At 39.4% G+C, this 16,916-nt stretch overlaps 1 protein-coding gene across 4 annotated transcripts in view; it reads left to right on the forward strand.

The window, feature by feature from the left end:
* ABCA5 (ATP binding cassette subfamily A member 5) overlaps nt 1-16,916 on the forward strand; it is a 114,312-nt gene that overhangs the window by 83,112 nt on the left and 14,284 nt on the right. For all 4 annotated transcript variants that reach the window (XM_029212783.1, XM_029212784.1, XM_029212785.1 and 1 more), the window contains 10 exons: nt 2,004-2,205; nt 4,883-5,052; nt 7,584-7,711; nt 8,105-8,242; nt 10,403-10,516; nt 12,163-12,333; nt 13,307-13,420; nt 13,811-13,945; nt 15,347-15,421; nt 16,195-16,286. In XM_029212783.1, coding sequence (XP_029068616.1) covers nt 2,004-2,205; nt 4,883-5,052; nt 7,584-7,711; nt 8,105-8,242; nt 10,403-10,516; nt 12,163-12,333; nt 13,307-13,420; nt 13,811-13,945; nt 15,347-15,421; nt 16,195-16,286 — 1,339 coding nt within the window. The remainder of the gene's footprint in view (nt 1-2,003; nt 2,206-4,882; nt 5,053-7,583; nt 7,712-8,104; nt 8,243-10,402; nt 10,517-12,162; nt 12,334-13,306; nt 13,421-13,810; nt 13,946-15,346; nt 15,422-16,194; nt 16,287-16,916) is intronic.

The raw sequence follows: 16,916 nt of genomic DNA on the forward strand, positions 1-16,916 counted from the left end.
TTTTTGGCTTGAGAACTGGAAGTGGAATTGCCCTTTCCTGAGAAAGGGGGAGCAGCAGGTTTGTGGAAAGAAGGACTCCGGGTGTGAATTTTGGTTATACTGTTGAGAGGTTTAGTAGACATCCCAGTGGAGATGATGCCTGTGGGCTGTTTGATTCACACACTTGGAGCTAAAGGAGGGCGTGGGGCTCAAGATACAAACGCTGGATCCGCCTGTGTACTGGTGGCCCTGTGGGACTGGATGAGGTGCTTCGGTGGCGAGCACGGACGCAGTGGAGGGAAGCCCCAAGGGTGAGCAGTGAAGGGCCAGGGAGGGCTGACCAGGAAGGCACCAGTAGCGCCCTTTCTGTCTTCACGAAAGAAGATGCAGGCGCTGGGGCAGCATGGTGTTTGAGGCAAGAGCGAGTGGGCAGTTAGTTCTCTGCCGACTGCTGTGAAGAGGAAGATGGTGGCACAAAAGGGGGGTTTGGTAGCTTAGAAGACGGGGAATGTGTAAGGGTGGGAGCCGGTCGTGACCTTGACACGAGTGATTTCAGTGGTGCGGTCGAGATCCGTGAGGTTTAAGCTGAGAATGGGTTGAAGGGTAGCGAGACTGGTGCGGTGCTGGGTCCTGAGAGTGAAGGAAAAAGGATGTTTCTCTCAAACGTGGAGGAAGAAAGGTGAGCTTACGATGAGGACGTAGGGGCGGATTGCAGCTAGAGAAGGAAAGTTCACGTGAAAATGTTGGATCAGTTGGAGCGATAGCAAGATCTTAAATGTGGGCATCCGTCAGTTTGATGAAACTGAGTAGAGATAAAGGTATGGGAATGGAAGGAATGAAGGGAGCTAGAGGTCAGGATGTAGAATGCGTTACCAGTGCATACGTCTGTAATACTGAGGACGGCGGAGAGAGCTAGATGGAGAAGGTGCTTGTGTGTGTGTTGCTCAGTACTTTGAGGCATACGAAGTAGTTTCTAGAAACATCTGGGAAGTGGGAATGAAAATGAGAAGGGTGAGCTCTGTTCAGGTATTATTCACTTTTCTCTATAGTACCTTTAAGCCCATTATGCAAAATAAATTTACCTCTAACATCAGCTTGCTTTCAGTTTGGTCGATTTTAATTGTTTTATTTTTTAAAGATTAGTATATATCAAATTCTGTAGAAGGCCAGTTGGAGCTCACTGAGTACTATGATTGTGATACGCAGTATTTCAGGACCTGCTTTTAGTTTGATTAGTCGCTGTGTCAGGGGAAGACAGGGACTGGACTTGTCCATCTACTGGGTCATCCGTTCAGACTGTTGAGTTGGTAAGATGCCAAGACAGCCAGGTTGTACCTAAATATTATTTTATACATTATTCTGCCCCACTCTTAAAATTTTTAATGTTTACTCATTTCTTAAACTTAGCCTAAGTCCTTCTTCATACCGAAACCAGTTTTCGTCTCTTTTTATTATTTTTCATCTCTTTTAAGTCAAATCACTGTTGTGAAAATAACGTGTCTTGATTTCTATCCCCATCCAGTAGTTTTGTCAGGTTTTGGTCTAATGGAATCAATCATATAGCATGTCTCTTTTGCTTATATTTATTCTGGTTTCTTTGACTTAATGTAATGTTTGTCAGATCAAGCTACTGTGGTTATACAATAGTTTGTTCACGCTCATTGCTTTACACTGTTCTATTACAGGAATATCTCATGACTTATCCTTTCACCTGTTGACAGAGATTTGGGCTCTTTCCAGCACGCGGCTATTGCATAGGGTGCTAGCTAAGGATATTCTTGTACGTGTGTTTCAGTGAGAGCCTCTGTACATAATTCTGTTGGATTTATACCTGAGAGAGAATGTCCTGGGTCATAAGCTGTGCACATGTTCAGTTTTGATAACATTGCCAAAGTATATGACTGTCCCCTTTGTCCTGTATCACTGCCAGGTGTGTGCTGCTTTGAAATTTACATGCTTCAGAAAGGTTTTCATCTTTTTAAGGAAGATAACATAAGTTTCTATCGTTTTGTTTTGGCAAATAGATTATAGTGTGTTTACTCAGCGGCCACCAGAGGAAGAAGTGCATTCAAAACCCTTTGATGAAATGGAGCAGAGCTTGCTTATTCTTTCTGAAACCAAGGCTTCTCTGGTGAGCACCATGAGTGTTTGGAAACAGCAGGTGTTTAAAATTGCAAAGTTTCACTTCCTTACCTTGAAACGTGAGAGCAAATCAGTGAGATCAGTGTAAGTATAACCGCTCTTCCGTCTGATGAGTTGTTTTCTTAAGGATACAAACTAGATTTACCATCTTAGTCTTTAAAATGTAGACATGTAAATAATCTGTGTAGTTTTGAGAGATTAAAATGGTAATTTCAAATGTCAGAGAAAAAAGTTATACCTCTGGTGATTTCATTGGATATCATTAGAGCCTTAACTCTTTTTTAAAACTAGCATTTTTTTGATCTCATCTATAAAATGAGGGAGTGACAAATAATTTTCTCTAATTGTGTAATTTTTGAATTACTGTCATTGCATTTAAATTTTATTTTGCATTTACATTTTTCACAATTGTTTTGCCTCTATTACTAATATTTATGACCATTTTTTGGTAAACAGCAGGAAGAATAAGTTTTATCCTTATTTATCAGGTGAAGAAACGGAAATATAAAGAAGGGCTTATAGCGGGTAGAACTGGGATCAAAATGACGTCTTTTCCACTTAGCCGTGTCTCTGTCAGTTAGGTTCCCATGGGGTGCTAGACGCTGAATTATTTAGAAGTAACGTTAAGTACTTTTATACACCACGCTGTCTTGTTAGATCCAGAATGGCGGTAGAAATAAAACTTAATAATCAAGAATAAGAGGGGCTTCCCTGGTGGCGCAGTGGTTGAGAGTCCGCCTGCCGATGCAGGGGACACGGGTTCGTGCCCCGGTCCGGGAAGATCCCACATGCCGCGGAGCGGCTGGGCCCGGGAGAGGCCACAACAGTGAGAGGCCCGCGTACCAAAAAAAAAAAAAAAAATATATATATATATATATATATATATATATATATATATATATAAAGAATAAGAGTTTTGTTATATGTTTGAAATATGCTGAATTCATTTGCTTTTTGCCCAGACTTATTCAATATCAAAGAAATGTCAATCACGTATCTGATTTATTCCTGTGTCAGCATTAGTGAGAGAAAAACCTTTGTTTAAATCAGCATGTGTCCGTTTATTTAATTGAATACTACTCTCATAAAATACTCCCTGAAAAACAATAAAAGAATCTCGGCTCCAGCTGCCATAACAACAGCAGAAGTTTATCTTCTGACTTGAACAGCAGAAGTTTATTTTCCCACAGTTGCCAAGACTGGGAGTGAGGTCAGGGTCCACATGGTCGGGTCCTGTTGAGGACTTTTCCTGGCTTGCAGCTGGGCACCACCACCACCACCCCCCCGCCCCCTCGCTGTGTGTGCACACAGAGAAAGAGCCACCAGAGAGCAAGCTCTCTGGTGCCTCTTCTTCTCAGGGCACCAATCCCGTCATGAGGCCGTGCCCTCGTGACCCCATCTGACCCTGATGACCTCCCGGAGGACTCATCTTCAGATGCCATCGCTTTGGGGCGTAGGGCTTCTGTGTATAAATTTGGGAGGAGGGTGACAGACATTCAGCCTGCTACAAGAAATGTTCCATGGTCAAATCTGTATTGACCATGCATGTAGAAAATATTACAACTTACATTTCCTCTCTTAAAGATTTGTCCATTAGCATATAAAAACACATGAGCCGTTCTATGCTAAAGAAATTATTTCAACTTTGTTTAACTTGGAGTTTCCAAATAGTTTTTAATCATGAATTTTGTTTTTAACCTAAAACACCCACTAACTTATTATGGAACTAGAGTTCAACGCAGTATGCTTCTGGCAGTGCTGATATAGGTCTACTTACAACAATTTAAGAATGACTTAAAATTATAGGGTTTCTGAAAATTATAAAATGCTGATGTGTGATAACCTAAGCTCTCTCTACCCACTGTTGTGACACCTGTCACACACTGTAGAGATTTTTTGCAGGCTGAGATGAAAAGTTACCTGTCTCGGGTCTCCCCTGGTGGCGCAGTGGTTGAGAGTCCGCCTGCCGATGCAGGGGACGCGGGTTCATGCCCCGGTCCGGGAAGATCCCACGTGCCGCGGAGCGGCTGGGCCCATGAGCCATGGCCGCTGAGCCTGCACGTCCGGAGCCTGTGCTCCGCAACGGGAGAGGCCACAACAGTGAGAGGCCTGCGTACCGCAAAAAAAAAAAAAAAAAAGTTACCTGTCTCTCAGATGGAAGGGCATTTTGAGTGGTTATAGTAGAATTATGTGCTGGGCCAGCTGCACATTATGGTCCTTATAACTCACTGTAGAGGAGAAATGGAAATTGATGTGGTTAGGATGACATTTCAAAGATACCAGTCATCTGAAGTTTTCACTGTATTTTTATTTTCTTCACTGTATCTAAAATATTTTTGTATCATATATTTTCTAAAATATTTGGAGAGTACATAGGATAGAGGTAGGGCAGGAAATAGTTCCTTCAGGAGAATAGAGATATAAATGTGACATAATGTGTATTTTTTTTTAAGTTATAACTACAGGTTTACATGCCCTATAAAAATTTCAGGGTGGCTCTGATCTAAAATATACTTTTATAACTTTTAATTTTATTATTGAATATTGGCTTTCTTTCCAATATTGTCATGAGACCATTTTGGAGAGTCGAATTTCTACTCCCAAGTGGGAATTTTTCAAGTTTTTTTTTTTTTCCTTTTCTTGTCTTTCTTTTTTTTTTTTCTTTTTTAAATGAGTACCTTTTAACTGTCATGTGAAGGAAGATTGTTTTGTAGATTTATATGTTAATGTGCCTTGAACTGTGTATTTTTTTTCCTTTCAGGTTGCTTCTGCTTTTAATTTTTTTCGCAGTTCAGATTTTTATGTTTTTGGTGCATCACTCTTTTAAAAATGCTGTTGTTCCTATCAAACTTGTTCCAGACTTATACTTCCTAAAACCTGGAGATAAACCTCATAAATACAGAACAAGTCTGCTTCTTCAAAATTCTACCGGTGAGAGTATGTGCAGGTTTGTGAATGTGTGTTGGTGGGGCCTGGGGTGAGAGGTAGATATAGGCCAGAGATTTGGATTTTAGAAATATATATATGTTAAAGGCGTGGTCTGTGTGCATGAACCTAAATTAAGTAAAACTCCTCACTGATGCTGAGTAATACATTACAGAAATGAAATTTTGGTTTAAGTGTAGATGACAGTTTTTAAAATACTCTGATTTATACTGTATATAATCATAAAATTTCCATTTTTAAGAGTAGCGACATTATTCTCAGAGCAGCACGTTTCATCTCAAAGTTTATGATGCGCAAAATAAACTTCAGAAGTTGAAAAACCCCTTTAGAAAGAGTTACGGCATGTAATATTTATGCAGTTACATATCTAAATAGAAGTGTTTAAACCATTTTTAAGGACTATCTGAAAAACTAGAACTAAAGACAGTTGTCTTAGAAATCTCTGTGATCAAATACATTAAATCTGTAATGGATATTTTTGGACTTGCTATTGATTCTTTTTATTACATAATTAAATCAAATATGAAAGAAATTTTAAAACATACGGCTTTGCGCAAACCTCAGAATAAATTTTTAAAAACCTGGTATGGGACTTCGATTTTCAAAATATTAAAACCTAATTCAGAATTTGACGTGAATTAGATGTTTCTACACCATCTCCCATCTGTGTGGATAGTTTATAGTCCCGAGGTTCTTGAAGAGGAAAGTGAGCTAGCTCTGTAGTTTACAGTAAAGCAGACGCAGCTTCCTTTGCTTATCTTGCTGAACTGTGTTGGAAAGTTGCATTTCGTACACCCTTTCTACACGCACAAATTCTTTGGAGTTCAACATTTCCCAACACTTCACCTGTATTCTAGTATCTTTCCTTTTTGATTCACTATTAACTGAAAAGCTTTGCCCGGTGTTAAAGTAATAGTGATAGTTAGGGACCGTTACAGATGGCCGTTACAATCGTCACTCTTCAAGTCTAGCTCTCTGTTTTTATGCTTTCGGAGGAAGAAGGTATTTAGTGATAGAAAATACTCTTGAATAGAAAACGTTATGTTTCTCAATTTATTGCTCCCATTAGAATTCTTATTTTGGTTTTAATGTACATTTCACATTGCTGAAAGATAGTACTGCATGGAGCCTTACACTCTGATATTGTGACTTTTTTTGTGTGTTTGGGGAATTGTACATTATCTCAAGTATTTCTGCTTGGTGTTCACTCTCACTGATCTGCAGAAATTATAGTATTTTCAAAGTTTTGTCCCATCTGTTAATTTTAAGTATTTCTAGAGTTGCTTACATCCGTCTGTCTTTCTATCTGTCTATCTCACATTTTCCTAGACCTTGTTGTTGGTCCTAAAGGCACATTTCCTTTGGTGTTCAGTGGTCTCTGTGTGTATGTACTGGGTGGTCTCTTATCCTCCTGGCAAAGCTTTCTGTTATCACAGGTGATACAGTTCCTTCAGTTATAATAGAGCCCTCTTCTCGAGAGGACAGAGCCTCTCTGGCATCTGGAAATGAGAGATCAGTTAAGGCACTAGGTTGGGAGTAGATGTCCTATCACTAGAAGCACCCTTCTCTCTGACACTCAGGTTTGTTGCTGAGTCTGAGCCACCGGCCGTGCTGCTCAGTTACTGCTAGTGTTTTCCTTTGTTTGGTTTTGATTTCTCTCAAAGCCACACTTGTCCGTCCTTGAATCCTGGCTTTTGTGATGGACAGAGAACTGTTTCCACTCATCAGGCATGTTGGTATAGATTTAGACCTCGGACAGGATTCAGACTCTCCCTCTTAGCTCCAGGCTGTTTAGAGGATATAGATGGAGACCTGGTTATGGGTTTTACTATTTTAAAATAGTAACGCAGTTGACATTTATACTGTTTGTCTGTTCAAATCGTGCAGCAATCCTCCAGGGAGTGATGCCACCTAACTCCACACCCTGGCTCCCACCTCTCTGAGCGTGGCACGTTACCTTGTTGCATAAAATTGCCAGATAGATTTGTACTCTTACTGTTTGACCAGATCTCACATATGATAGGTACACTCTGAATGCGAGTAACATCAGTAGCAGCGGCAGCAGCTGAAATTGGCGCAGTAGCTGTGTGTCAGGCTCTGTTCTGAGGTCTGCGTGTCTGGACCTGGATTTGAATTCATGCTGACTGGTCCCAGAGCCAATGTTCTTAATCATGTCTTAGCTAATGGAGAGAAAATACTTCTTCAAAAAGAGAGCTCTGGGCTTCCCTGGTGGCGCAGTGGCTGAGAGCCCGCCTGCCGATGCAGGGGACACGGGTTCGTGCCCCGGTCCGGGAAGATCCCATGTGCCGCGGAACGGCTGGGCCCGTGAGCCATGGCCGCTGAGCCTGCGCGTCCGGAGCCTGTGCTCCGCAATGGGAGAGGCCGCAACAGTGAGAGGCCCGCGTACCGCAAAAAAAAAAAAAAAAAAAAAAAGAGAGCTCTAAATGTTACTAAAAGCCTGTGTCTGTTTCTCATTTAAACTGATTCTTTGTTATTTGCTTATCTTCTAATACCAGACTCAGATATCAGTGATCTTCTTAGGTTTTTCACCACCCAGAACATAATGGTGACAATGTTTAATGACAGTGACTACGTGTCTGCCGCTCCGCACAGCGCAGCTTTAAATGTGATGCAGTCAGAAAAGGTAAGAGTAGTGTGTGGGATTAAGACATTTCCTCTAAAATCAATTGTTTGCTGATTTGACCTTATTAGTTGGAAATTAAAATTTACTTTTGGAAATAGCTGGCTGTGTTTACTTAGGATATATTTTATGCCCCGATGGAGGACCAGTAAATAAAGCTCTGAAGAATTTAATTATTTTTATGTCATTTTTTTGTTTAAAATATCAAAATATCTAGATTCCAAACCAGGTTATTTTTATCTATCATTGAGTATTATTTCTATGATTTGTTGAACCGGTTTTCAGTACAGTTAGTGAGAGTTAACTTAGCTGGTGAGAAAAGCTTGGTACATAGCCATCATATAGTCATTTATATTTCTGTATACTGTATAATAACTCTATTTTTTTGAATTGTAGGACTATGTTTTTACTGCTGTTTTCAACGGTACTATGGTTTATTCTTTACCTGTATTGATGAATATCATTAGCAACTACTATCTTTATCATTCAAATGTGACTGAAAGCATCCAGATCTGGAATACCCCATTCGTTCAAGTAAGCAAACTTAAAAATAGGTATGCGTGTGTGCGTGTGTGCATAAAATAACTGTTAAGAGCCAAGTGATAATAACCGATGAAATCTGTAGAAGTTCATCTTGTGACATCTCCTAGTCTTAAAACTTGAGCTGGGGATGGTTCACATCCTGGGTTTAGGAGTCTGTAGTATGAGTTCTCTTCATGGTCAAGGAGGTTCTGTCTTGGTACTGATATTTTTGTAAAGCATGAGTAGTTTTTATATTAGAGAAGAAAAATTTAGATAATTAAAAATGAATATTGTTCATCGGAAATCTAGATGCTGGGTATTGAACCTTGAGAAGTCACCCAGTCATTTTTTCTCTAGGACAGACAGTTGGATTATAGATACGAAAAGCCACTTAAGTCTCCAGGAAAACAGTCAACCTTTTTCTCTGAATACTAGTATTGTTTTTCATATGTTGAAAAATAAATGGACAAATATCTTTCGGTAATAGCATTTTCTGCTTTCTGTTGCCATACTGTTTTTCAAAAGCTTTACTGAGATGTACTTCAAACACCATCTGATTCACCCATATGAATGTACAATTCAGTGGTTTTTATTATGTTCATAGAGTTTTGCAACTCTATGTTAAAAGACGTGACATACTCTATCACTCTTGCTCTTGTGAGGCATCGTATTTCTTACATTTGGGGGGTACATAGTAGTAGTATCAGTCACCAATTTTGAGAATATAGGCAGAAGAGAGATTGTGGCTTCGTTTTGGTGGAATGGAGATATTGATTTCAGCTTTGAGCCTGTGGAGGGATTGGTTATCCTGGTGGCATTTGAAGGTATGAATCTGGAGAGATTTCTGGGCAGGAAATAAATATTTGTGATAAATATTGTGATAAATAAATATTGTGTCAGCATTGCATAGGTGATATAGAAATCATCATCGAAGTTGTAGATCATCCCTTGTGATTTTTGTTGCTGTTGTTGTGTTTCAATCCTACAGAAAGTAAACAACTGTGTATATAGTACCCACATATTTCAAATGTTAGTATCTTGTTTTTTCTTATTTATTAAAACGTTAAAGACACAGGTGAAACCTCCAGTGCGTCCCTCCCCAGTCTTCTTTCCTCCACAGTTCAAAATGTTTAATTCCCGTGCACATCTTTATGATGTTACCACATTTGTGTGTGTCTGCAACTATTACAAAAGATCTTGCTTCTTAACATTTTCCATCAAACACTGACATACAACCATACCGTTGTTTAAAACCAGAGGGAAAGAGTGAGACTTTTTAAAGTTCCCTATTCACAGATATAATCTTGTTCACGTTCCACATTTTTTCCCCTTCAATGATGAGATTCTGTGTAATTGAGTCCAACTGTCATCTCATTAGTCTCCACTTCTTGTGCTACTCAGCTTACACATTTGTTGGTTCTGTCTGGGTCTTCCACTGTAAGGTACCAGAGTTTGGGACAAATTCGACAACGTCATATGGCATGAATTAAGGAACTGGCTTTATTGCTAGAAACTCGGGAGGCCGGGGCCGACAGAATGCAGCCTCTTTCCACATCATCCCGTGGCACTGAGAGTGGTTCTGGGTAGTTTGCATTTGGGGCACCAGCTGTTTACTAGGTTGTCTGGGAACGTTTGCTGTCCGCACCTGGATCCACAGGCCTATCGGAGTTACGGTCCCCCCTGCTGGGAATAAGAAGCTCCTGGCTCCATACGAAGCTGAGCTCGGGTATGACTTTTCCCAGTGGAGAAAAGGGGGGTTCCTAGATCCCAGCTGGCTTGTAGTCCAGTCCAGGTACCGGTGAAGGCATCAAGGTCATTCTGAGAGAGCCACGTTCATTGCCTGCGTAGAACCGCTGGGAGACAGGTTAACTGTGCTTCACGGACAGTATAATTTTTAACTAAATGGTGAACCTTACTTAATATGCTGTATTATTCTGTGTACTTCTGTAAGAAAAGGGAAGGACAGTAATTTGCTCAGGATCCTATAGCTACTTAACGTGTCAAACTGGTACTATAGCCCGCTGACTCTGCCACCTGTTACTTCATGTCGACTGCTGTCTAGGGTAGGTATCCTAACATGTTTCTTCGGAGGTTTTGATAGTCTTTTAGAAAGTAGTAACATGATATAAAGTGATTCCCAGTTCTATTTCTTATTCTGTGGTTGTCTTTCAGGGAATTACAGACATAGTTTTTAAAATCGAGCTGTATTTTCAAGCAGCTTTACTTGGGGTCATTGTTACCGCGATGCCACCTTACTTTGCCATGGAGAATGCAGAGAATCATAAGGTAATGACTCAGTTAAAAAATTACAGGTGCAGTTGACTAATAAGAAATCTTAGACAAAAAGTTAGCCTACCTTGTGTGAGTGCAAGACTTCTGTGCAATTATTATTTCAAGAAGTAAATGGAGTATAAATACATTTATTACGGTAATAGTAGTAACTCTCACTTATTATTTGAGGACCCGTCATGTGCTTTAAAAGTTTTATTGCTGGGTCGTATTCCATGGTGTGGATCTGGATTGTTTCCAGTTTTAGCTATTATGAATTAAGATCCTATGGACATTTGCTCTAGCTTTTGTGTGAATGTAAGTTTTCATTTCTCCGGGATAAGTGCCCGAGAGTATACTTGCTGTGTCGTACGGTGATTGCATGTTTAGTTTTATAAGAAATTGTTGAGCTGCTTTTCAGGGTGGATGAACCATTTTGCATTCCTACCAGCAATGTGTGAATGACAAAAGCATGGATTATCCAAAATCATCGCGTTTGACGTGGTCTATGTTTTTATACTTATATTGAAATTTATATTTTCCCTCTTCTAATCCATTGAACACGAAAGTTGTCCGTTTTTTAAATCATTTCTCTTCTTTGTCTTAACTAATATTTATAGCCCACTCTTCTCTTACCTCCTCTATGGCTAGCTCTTTCTTATAACACATTTAATTATTATGAACAGATGTTTCATAGATGACAAAAATCAACTGAATAAGGGCTTCCCTGGTGGCGCAGTGGTTGAGAGTCCGCCTGCCAATGCAGGGGACACGGGTTCGAGCCCTGGTCTGGGAAGATCCCACATGCCGCGGAGCAACTAGGCCCGTGAGCCACAACTACTGAGCCTGTGCGCCTGGAGCCTGTGCTCCGCAACAAGAGAGGCCGCGATAGTGAGAGACCTGCGCACCGCGATGAGGAGTGGCCTCCGCTTGCCACAACTAGAGAAAGCCCTCGCACAGAAACGAAGACCCAACACAGCCAAAAATAAATAAATAAATAAATAAAATTTAAAAAATCAACTGAATAAGATTGTTAGGTGTTTGGATTTATGAAAGATTCTTAAAATTTCAAATTAAACAATGAGAGGGTTAGGAAAACAATGATCATAAGTTTACTGTTTGTACACCTGCAAATGCTATTCCCTTGTGGTGATAAGAAACAGCTAACATTTTTTATACACAGGAGTGTGTAAAAGGCTTTCAAATGCATCACCAGTACGTAAGCTGAAAGCCCTGTGTAAATCAGCAGGTACTTGGCCATTTATTAGTGTTTTCATGAAAGGTCAATATTTAAAAGTGAGAAACCTGTTTTTCTCTCTATTTCCACAGAATTTCCAAAGCAGTTATGTTTTGGCCGCTTACTGTTTGCACAGCTATAACCCCCATGACACCTTTTACTTTATTTTAGTTTTGTGTTTCTTAGCAGCACTGCTGTATCCTGATGCTGAAAAATTTTGTTGAAATGTTTACACCTCAGAAATAATGAGCCAGATTACAGGCTAGATGGAATTTATATTTAGCTGTAGGAGGGCTTTTATTACCTGTAGACAGAATGTGACCTTTTGCGTTGATGTAAAATTAAAAGTTCTACAATCATTTGCTAGAGTTTTTCGTTTGCAAGATGTTTAAAATTACAATCAGTTTTTGCCTTTTTCTTTTTTTAGATCAAAGCTTACACTCAACTTAAACTTTCGGGTCTTCTGCCTTCTGCATACTGGATTGGACAGGCTCTTGTTGACATCCCCTTATTCACTGTGGTTCTTACTTTGATGTTAGGCAGTTTATTTTCATTTCATCATGGATTATATTTTTATGCTGTCAAGTTCCTTTCTGTGGTAAGTTAACATCAGTTGTATTCATGCTATTTATAAATAAAATGTTATTTTAAAAAGCTAGATCTTTATAAATGTGATAATTGTCTGATTGAGTAATGGTGACGTTCCAGAGAACAGAACCGACATCTGTTTAATTTTTGCGTACGATACCTATAATCAATGCAGTTTATATTGCCCTAAGTGATTTTTAAAAACAATAACTTTACCATTATGAAATAATTCCTTGAAACTGAGGTGGTCTTTCCTGTAGACTGCCTACTTGTATGTAATCAGGAATACTTAAACAGTCCTTCCTTTAAATGTCTTCTTTGTCTCTGTGCCCAAAAATAATTTCACAGAGAAGAGGCTCTTTTATTCCATAATTTAAAGTATGGCTTAAAATACTAAGGAAGGGTGTGATTTGTATTCATATCCATATTCGTATGTCAATGACTGACACTAGATCCTTTCCTATGAATTATATTAGAAAAAAGCGAAAACAGAGCTTGGTAGGTTGGGATTGCTGAAAGTCAACTTAGGAGCTTTGCCAGAGGCCATCCTGACCTTACAGATTAATCTCCACCTTACAACTTAATAAATGTCTTTCTTAGAAATTTACGAAGTGCATTAAATGCTGTACAGTAAAAGGAAGCTAATAGTTGATGGAGATGATAAAGCAGTAACCAGCTATGCTTGCTTTTCATAATAACATGGTAAGAGACAGTATTTTACTTGGCATAAAAAAAGAGCTACAAATAGTATTTAGTTTAAATGGCTTATTCAAGATTGCGTTAGCAGTTAAAAACATGAGCTTTATTGATTTAGGAGAAACTCCTCAAGGAACTACAGTTTCCGTTTTTTTGGAGCGATTTGCTGAGCAATAAAACTTGAAGAGTAATTATTCCCTAACGATTTAATGTGACTGGTATTTTACATCATATGTACGGTTAGCTACTCATATTTTTAAATAAAAATACACATTTCTGTCTTCCAGGTTTTTTGCCTTATTGGTTATGTTCCATCAGTTATTCTGTTTACCTATATTACTTCTTTCACTTTTAAAAACATTGTAAATACCAAAGAATTTTGGTCATTTATCTATTCTGTGGTAAGTCACATTTTATATTATTTTGTCTCAGCTTTTCCTAGCGCGTTATTTGAAAGTCATGAACTCTTTTCATGGTTATACTGAAAGGGTTACTGTGTCTTTTCTAAGTGCAGAACTTAGCTAGCTAGCAGCGTCTGTTAGTGTGTATATTCGTCTTCAGCCCCATCCACTCCATGAAGGGATGATATTTTGTTGCATTTAACAACTAGCATGACAAGGATGCCAGCTACAAAAAACTGGTGTCAGCGCTCTGACACTTTCTGGCAAAGTATCTGCTGTGGTTCCAGGTTTTGTTAGAAGATTAAAGACATAGTTAATGCTACGGCACCCAGTAAGTTTGTTTGAAATTGCTAAACATCTTTTCACTTGTTTTCTCATTTTTTTCTTTAGACAGCATTGGTTTGCATTGCAGTCACCGAAATAACTTATTTTATGGGATATACAGTTACAGTTATTCTTCATTATGCCTTGTGCATAACCATCCCAATCTATCCGCTTCTAGGTTGCCTGATTTGTTTCATAAAGGTAGGTCTGTTAGGTGTTCTAGTATTTTTTAAAAAGGGTAAATAATTACTGCCTAATCTTTGGGATCTTAGCTCTTGTACTGAAGTAGTAAAAAAAAAAAAAAAAAAAATGTTGACTGCTAGTACTTGATTTAAATATTATTAATGTAGCAGTAAATGTAAAATTACTGTGGAATCTTTTCAAGCATGTTTCTAAACTGCAGATTCTCAAAGGAGAAGGACTGTGTTCATTACGTGGTCTTTCATGCCCAAAACAATGTACATAAATTAGAAGTATGATCTGACTGCAGTCCATATGTGTTGGACTGGGGAGTTTTGGGGGAGTGTTTTGGGGGAGTTTTTCAAGTGTATTGTACTGTACAGGGATGAGGAAAAATAAAGTTTGAGCGATTTTTTTTCAAGAAAAAAATAGAGGAACAAATTAATTTTATTAAGCCTGGTTAATTGAAAACAATTTCTGTGGTTAGAAAAAAAATTAAGTGATGAATTAATTTAGGACGATTGCTGATTAACTCTACTGACACACCTCCTTACCTCTCTCCCCTCCCTTTTTCTGACTTAAGTTTATAATTTAATTTATACCTGCTCTGATAGGCATATTTTGGGGTGAGGAAGATTTTAATCTAACTACAAAACATGGCTATAAATATTAACAGGTAGCTAATTTATAGAGAAGACGTGTTTGCTGTTAAATACATGTTTTTCGTTTTAATCGAACGTTTCTACATGTCACAGCTAAAAGAAAATTGGTTCCTCTGCACACAGCGCTTCCGACACCAAACGTGTGGGTTTTCCCTGACATTCAGCAGTTCTGACACTGACCAGAGTTAGCGCAGACCCCACGGGTTCAGGGCTCAGTCCTGCAGGCAGCCCCCCGCTTCAGATTCCAGTCATGGGTCGTGGGTCCCCAGGCCACCCACGTTCTGTCTGACCTGGACCCCTTGCCGGGGATCAGTACTTTGCTCTAGAACTGGCTGGCAGGGCCCAGAATGGTCCCAAGGGCAGAGCTCCTGTCCCTGTGCAGTTTGGAGAGAGCCGTCCTCCCAGCGTGTTAGAGGCTTTGTGGAGGTCCCATGACCTGGGCAGGATGAGCTAATCAGTCTCCACGCTCTTCTCCCCTCCCTGGTGGTGGCACCTGGGGCCGGAAGTTCCAGCCCTCTAGTCTGGCTGGTCCTCTGTCAGTCAGCCTCCATCCTCCTCTGAGAGTCCCCTCATTAGCATAGACTCAGCTGAGGTTGAGAGGGGCTTGTTTTATACGATGAGAGACACTCCTGTCCCCTCTGTCACTCAGGAAATTCCAAGGGTTTTAGAAGTTCTGTGCCAGGAACTGTGGTCAAAGACCACATTTCATTATATCACAGTATCACAGCCACATACAAATTTTCAAAACGTTTTGTCTTAGATTTCTTGGAAGAATATGCAAAAGAAAGAGGACACCTACAACCCATGGGATCGTCTTTTGGTGGCTGTTATATCGGTAAGAAATAACTGTGTTAGCATGTTACCTTATGAGTGGTTTGGTCATATGGTTTTAACTCTCTTTTTAGTTTTTATTCCATTGCATAAAAATGAAGGTGCATAAGAAGTCAAGTGTGTTAGTTAATGCTAGCTAATATGCATTTCACTTGCTGAATACATCCACTTTAATGTACTTGTTTTTTTCACGTCGTTAATTCTATTTAATGATAGTTCTGGCTTCCATAGAAGCAAAAACAAAGCTTTTTTAAAATTATAATTTATGAAGCTGACAACAGATGAACTTTACAGAGGTAGAAAAGTATGTGAAGGGTCATTTTACTAAAAATCAACCTTGGTTTGTATTAACATTTATTCTTTTTTTTTTAACATCTTTATTGGAGTATAATTGCTTTACAATGTCGAGTTAGTGTCTGCTGTATAACAGAATGAATCAGCTATATGTACACGTATATCCCCATATCTCCTCCCTCTTGCGTCTCCCTCCCACCCTCCCTATCCCACCCCTCTAGGTGGTCACAAAGCACTGAGCTGATCTCCCTGTGCCATGCGGCTGCTTCCCACTAGCTATTTTACATTTGGTAGTGTATATATGTCCATTCATTAACATTTATTCTTAACTCATTGTATGACATGCAAAAAAAAATTGTGATGAAGTTTTTCAGTGATGGAAAGGAGCCTGATGTATGTGGTTTTGGTTCTGTTGGTACACGGGGGGAAAAAAAAAAAACCCAAAATGATTCAGTCACGAGCTGTAACCTGTTTTTCTTTTAGCCTTACCTGCAGTGTGTGCTGTGGATTTTCCTCTTACAGTACTACGAGAAAAAATATGGAGGCAGATCATTAAGAAAGGATCCCTTTTTCAGGTCAGTTTTTTAAATTTCAGGTTTAATTTTTTTTAATTTTAATTTTTTTTTTTTTTTTACTATATTGACAGAGTTGTGCAGCCATCACCATAATCTGATTGCAGGTCATTTCCATCACCCCCAAAAAGAAACCTTGTGTCCGCTGGTCACGTCCTTCCCCCGCTCAGCTGGCCCCCAGCCCTGTGTAACCACTGATCTACCTTCTGTCTCCATAGATCTGCGTATCTTACACATTCCTTTAAATGGAATTATGCAAGGTGGGGTCTTTTCTTGTCTGGCTTCTTTTACTTGGGCATAACGTTCTGGAAGTTCATCCACGTTGTAGCATGTAGCAGTACCTCATTACCTTTTTGTTTGTTTTTGCTGAGTAATATTACATTGTAAGGATATACCACACTTGATCTATTCATCGGTTGGTTGGCATTTGAGCTGTTGCCACTTTTTGGCTACTGTGAGTCATGCTACGATGCACATTTGGGTGCAAGTATTTGTGTGGACGTATATTTTCATTTCTCTGGGGAGGATACCTGGGAGTGGAATTGATGGGTCATTGTGGTAGCTTTATGTTTAACCTCTTCAAGAACTGCCAGACTGTTTTCCACAGTGACTGCACCATTTTACTCCTAGGAA

Source organism: Monodon monoceros, unplaced genomic scaffold (genome assembly GCF_005190385.1).
Source record: "Monodon monoceros isolate NGI ecotype Baffin Bay Population unplaced genomic scaffold, NGI_Narwhal_1 Super_Scaffold_9, whole genome shotgun sequence".
Lineage (NCBI taxonomy): Eukaryota > Metazoa > Chordata > Mammalia > Artiodactyla > Monodontidae > Monodon > Monodon monoceros.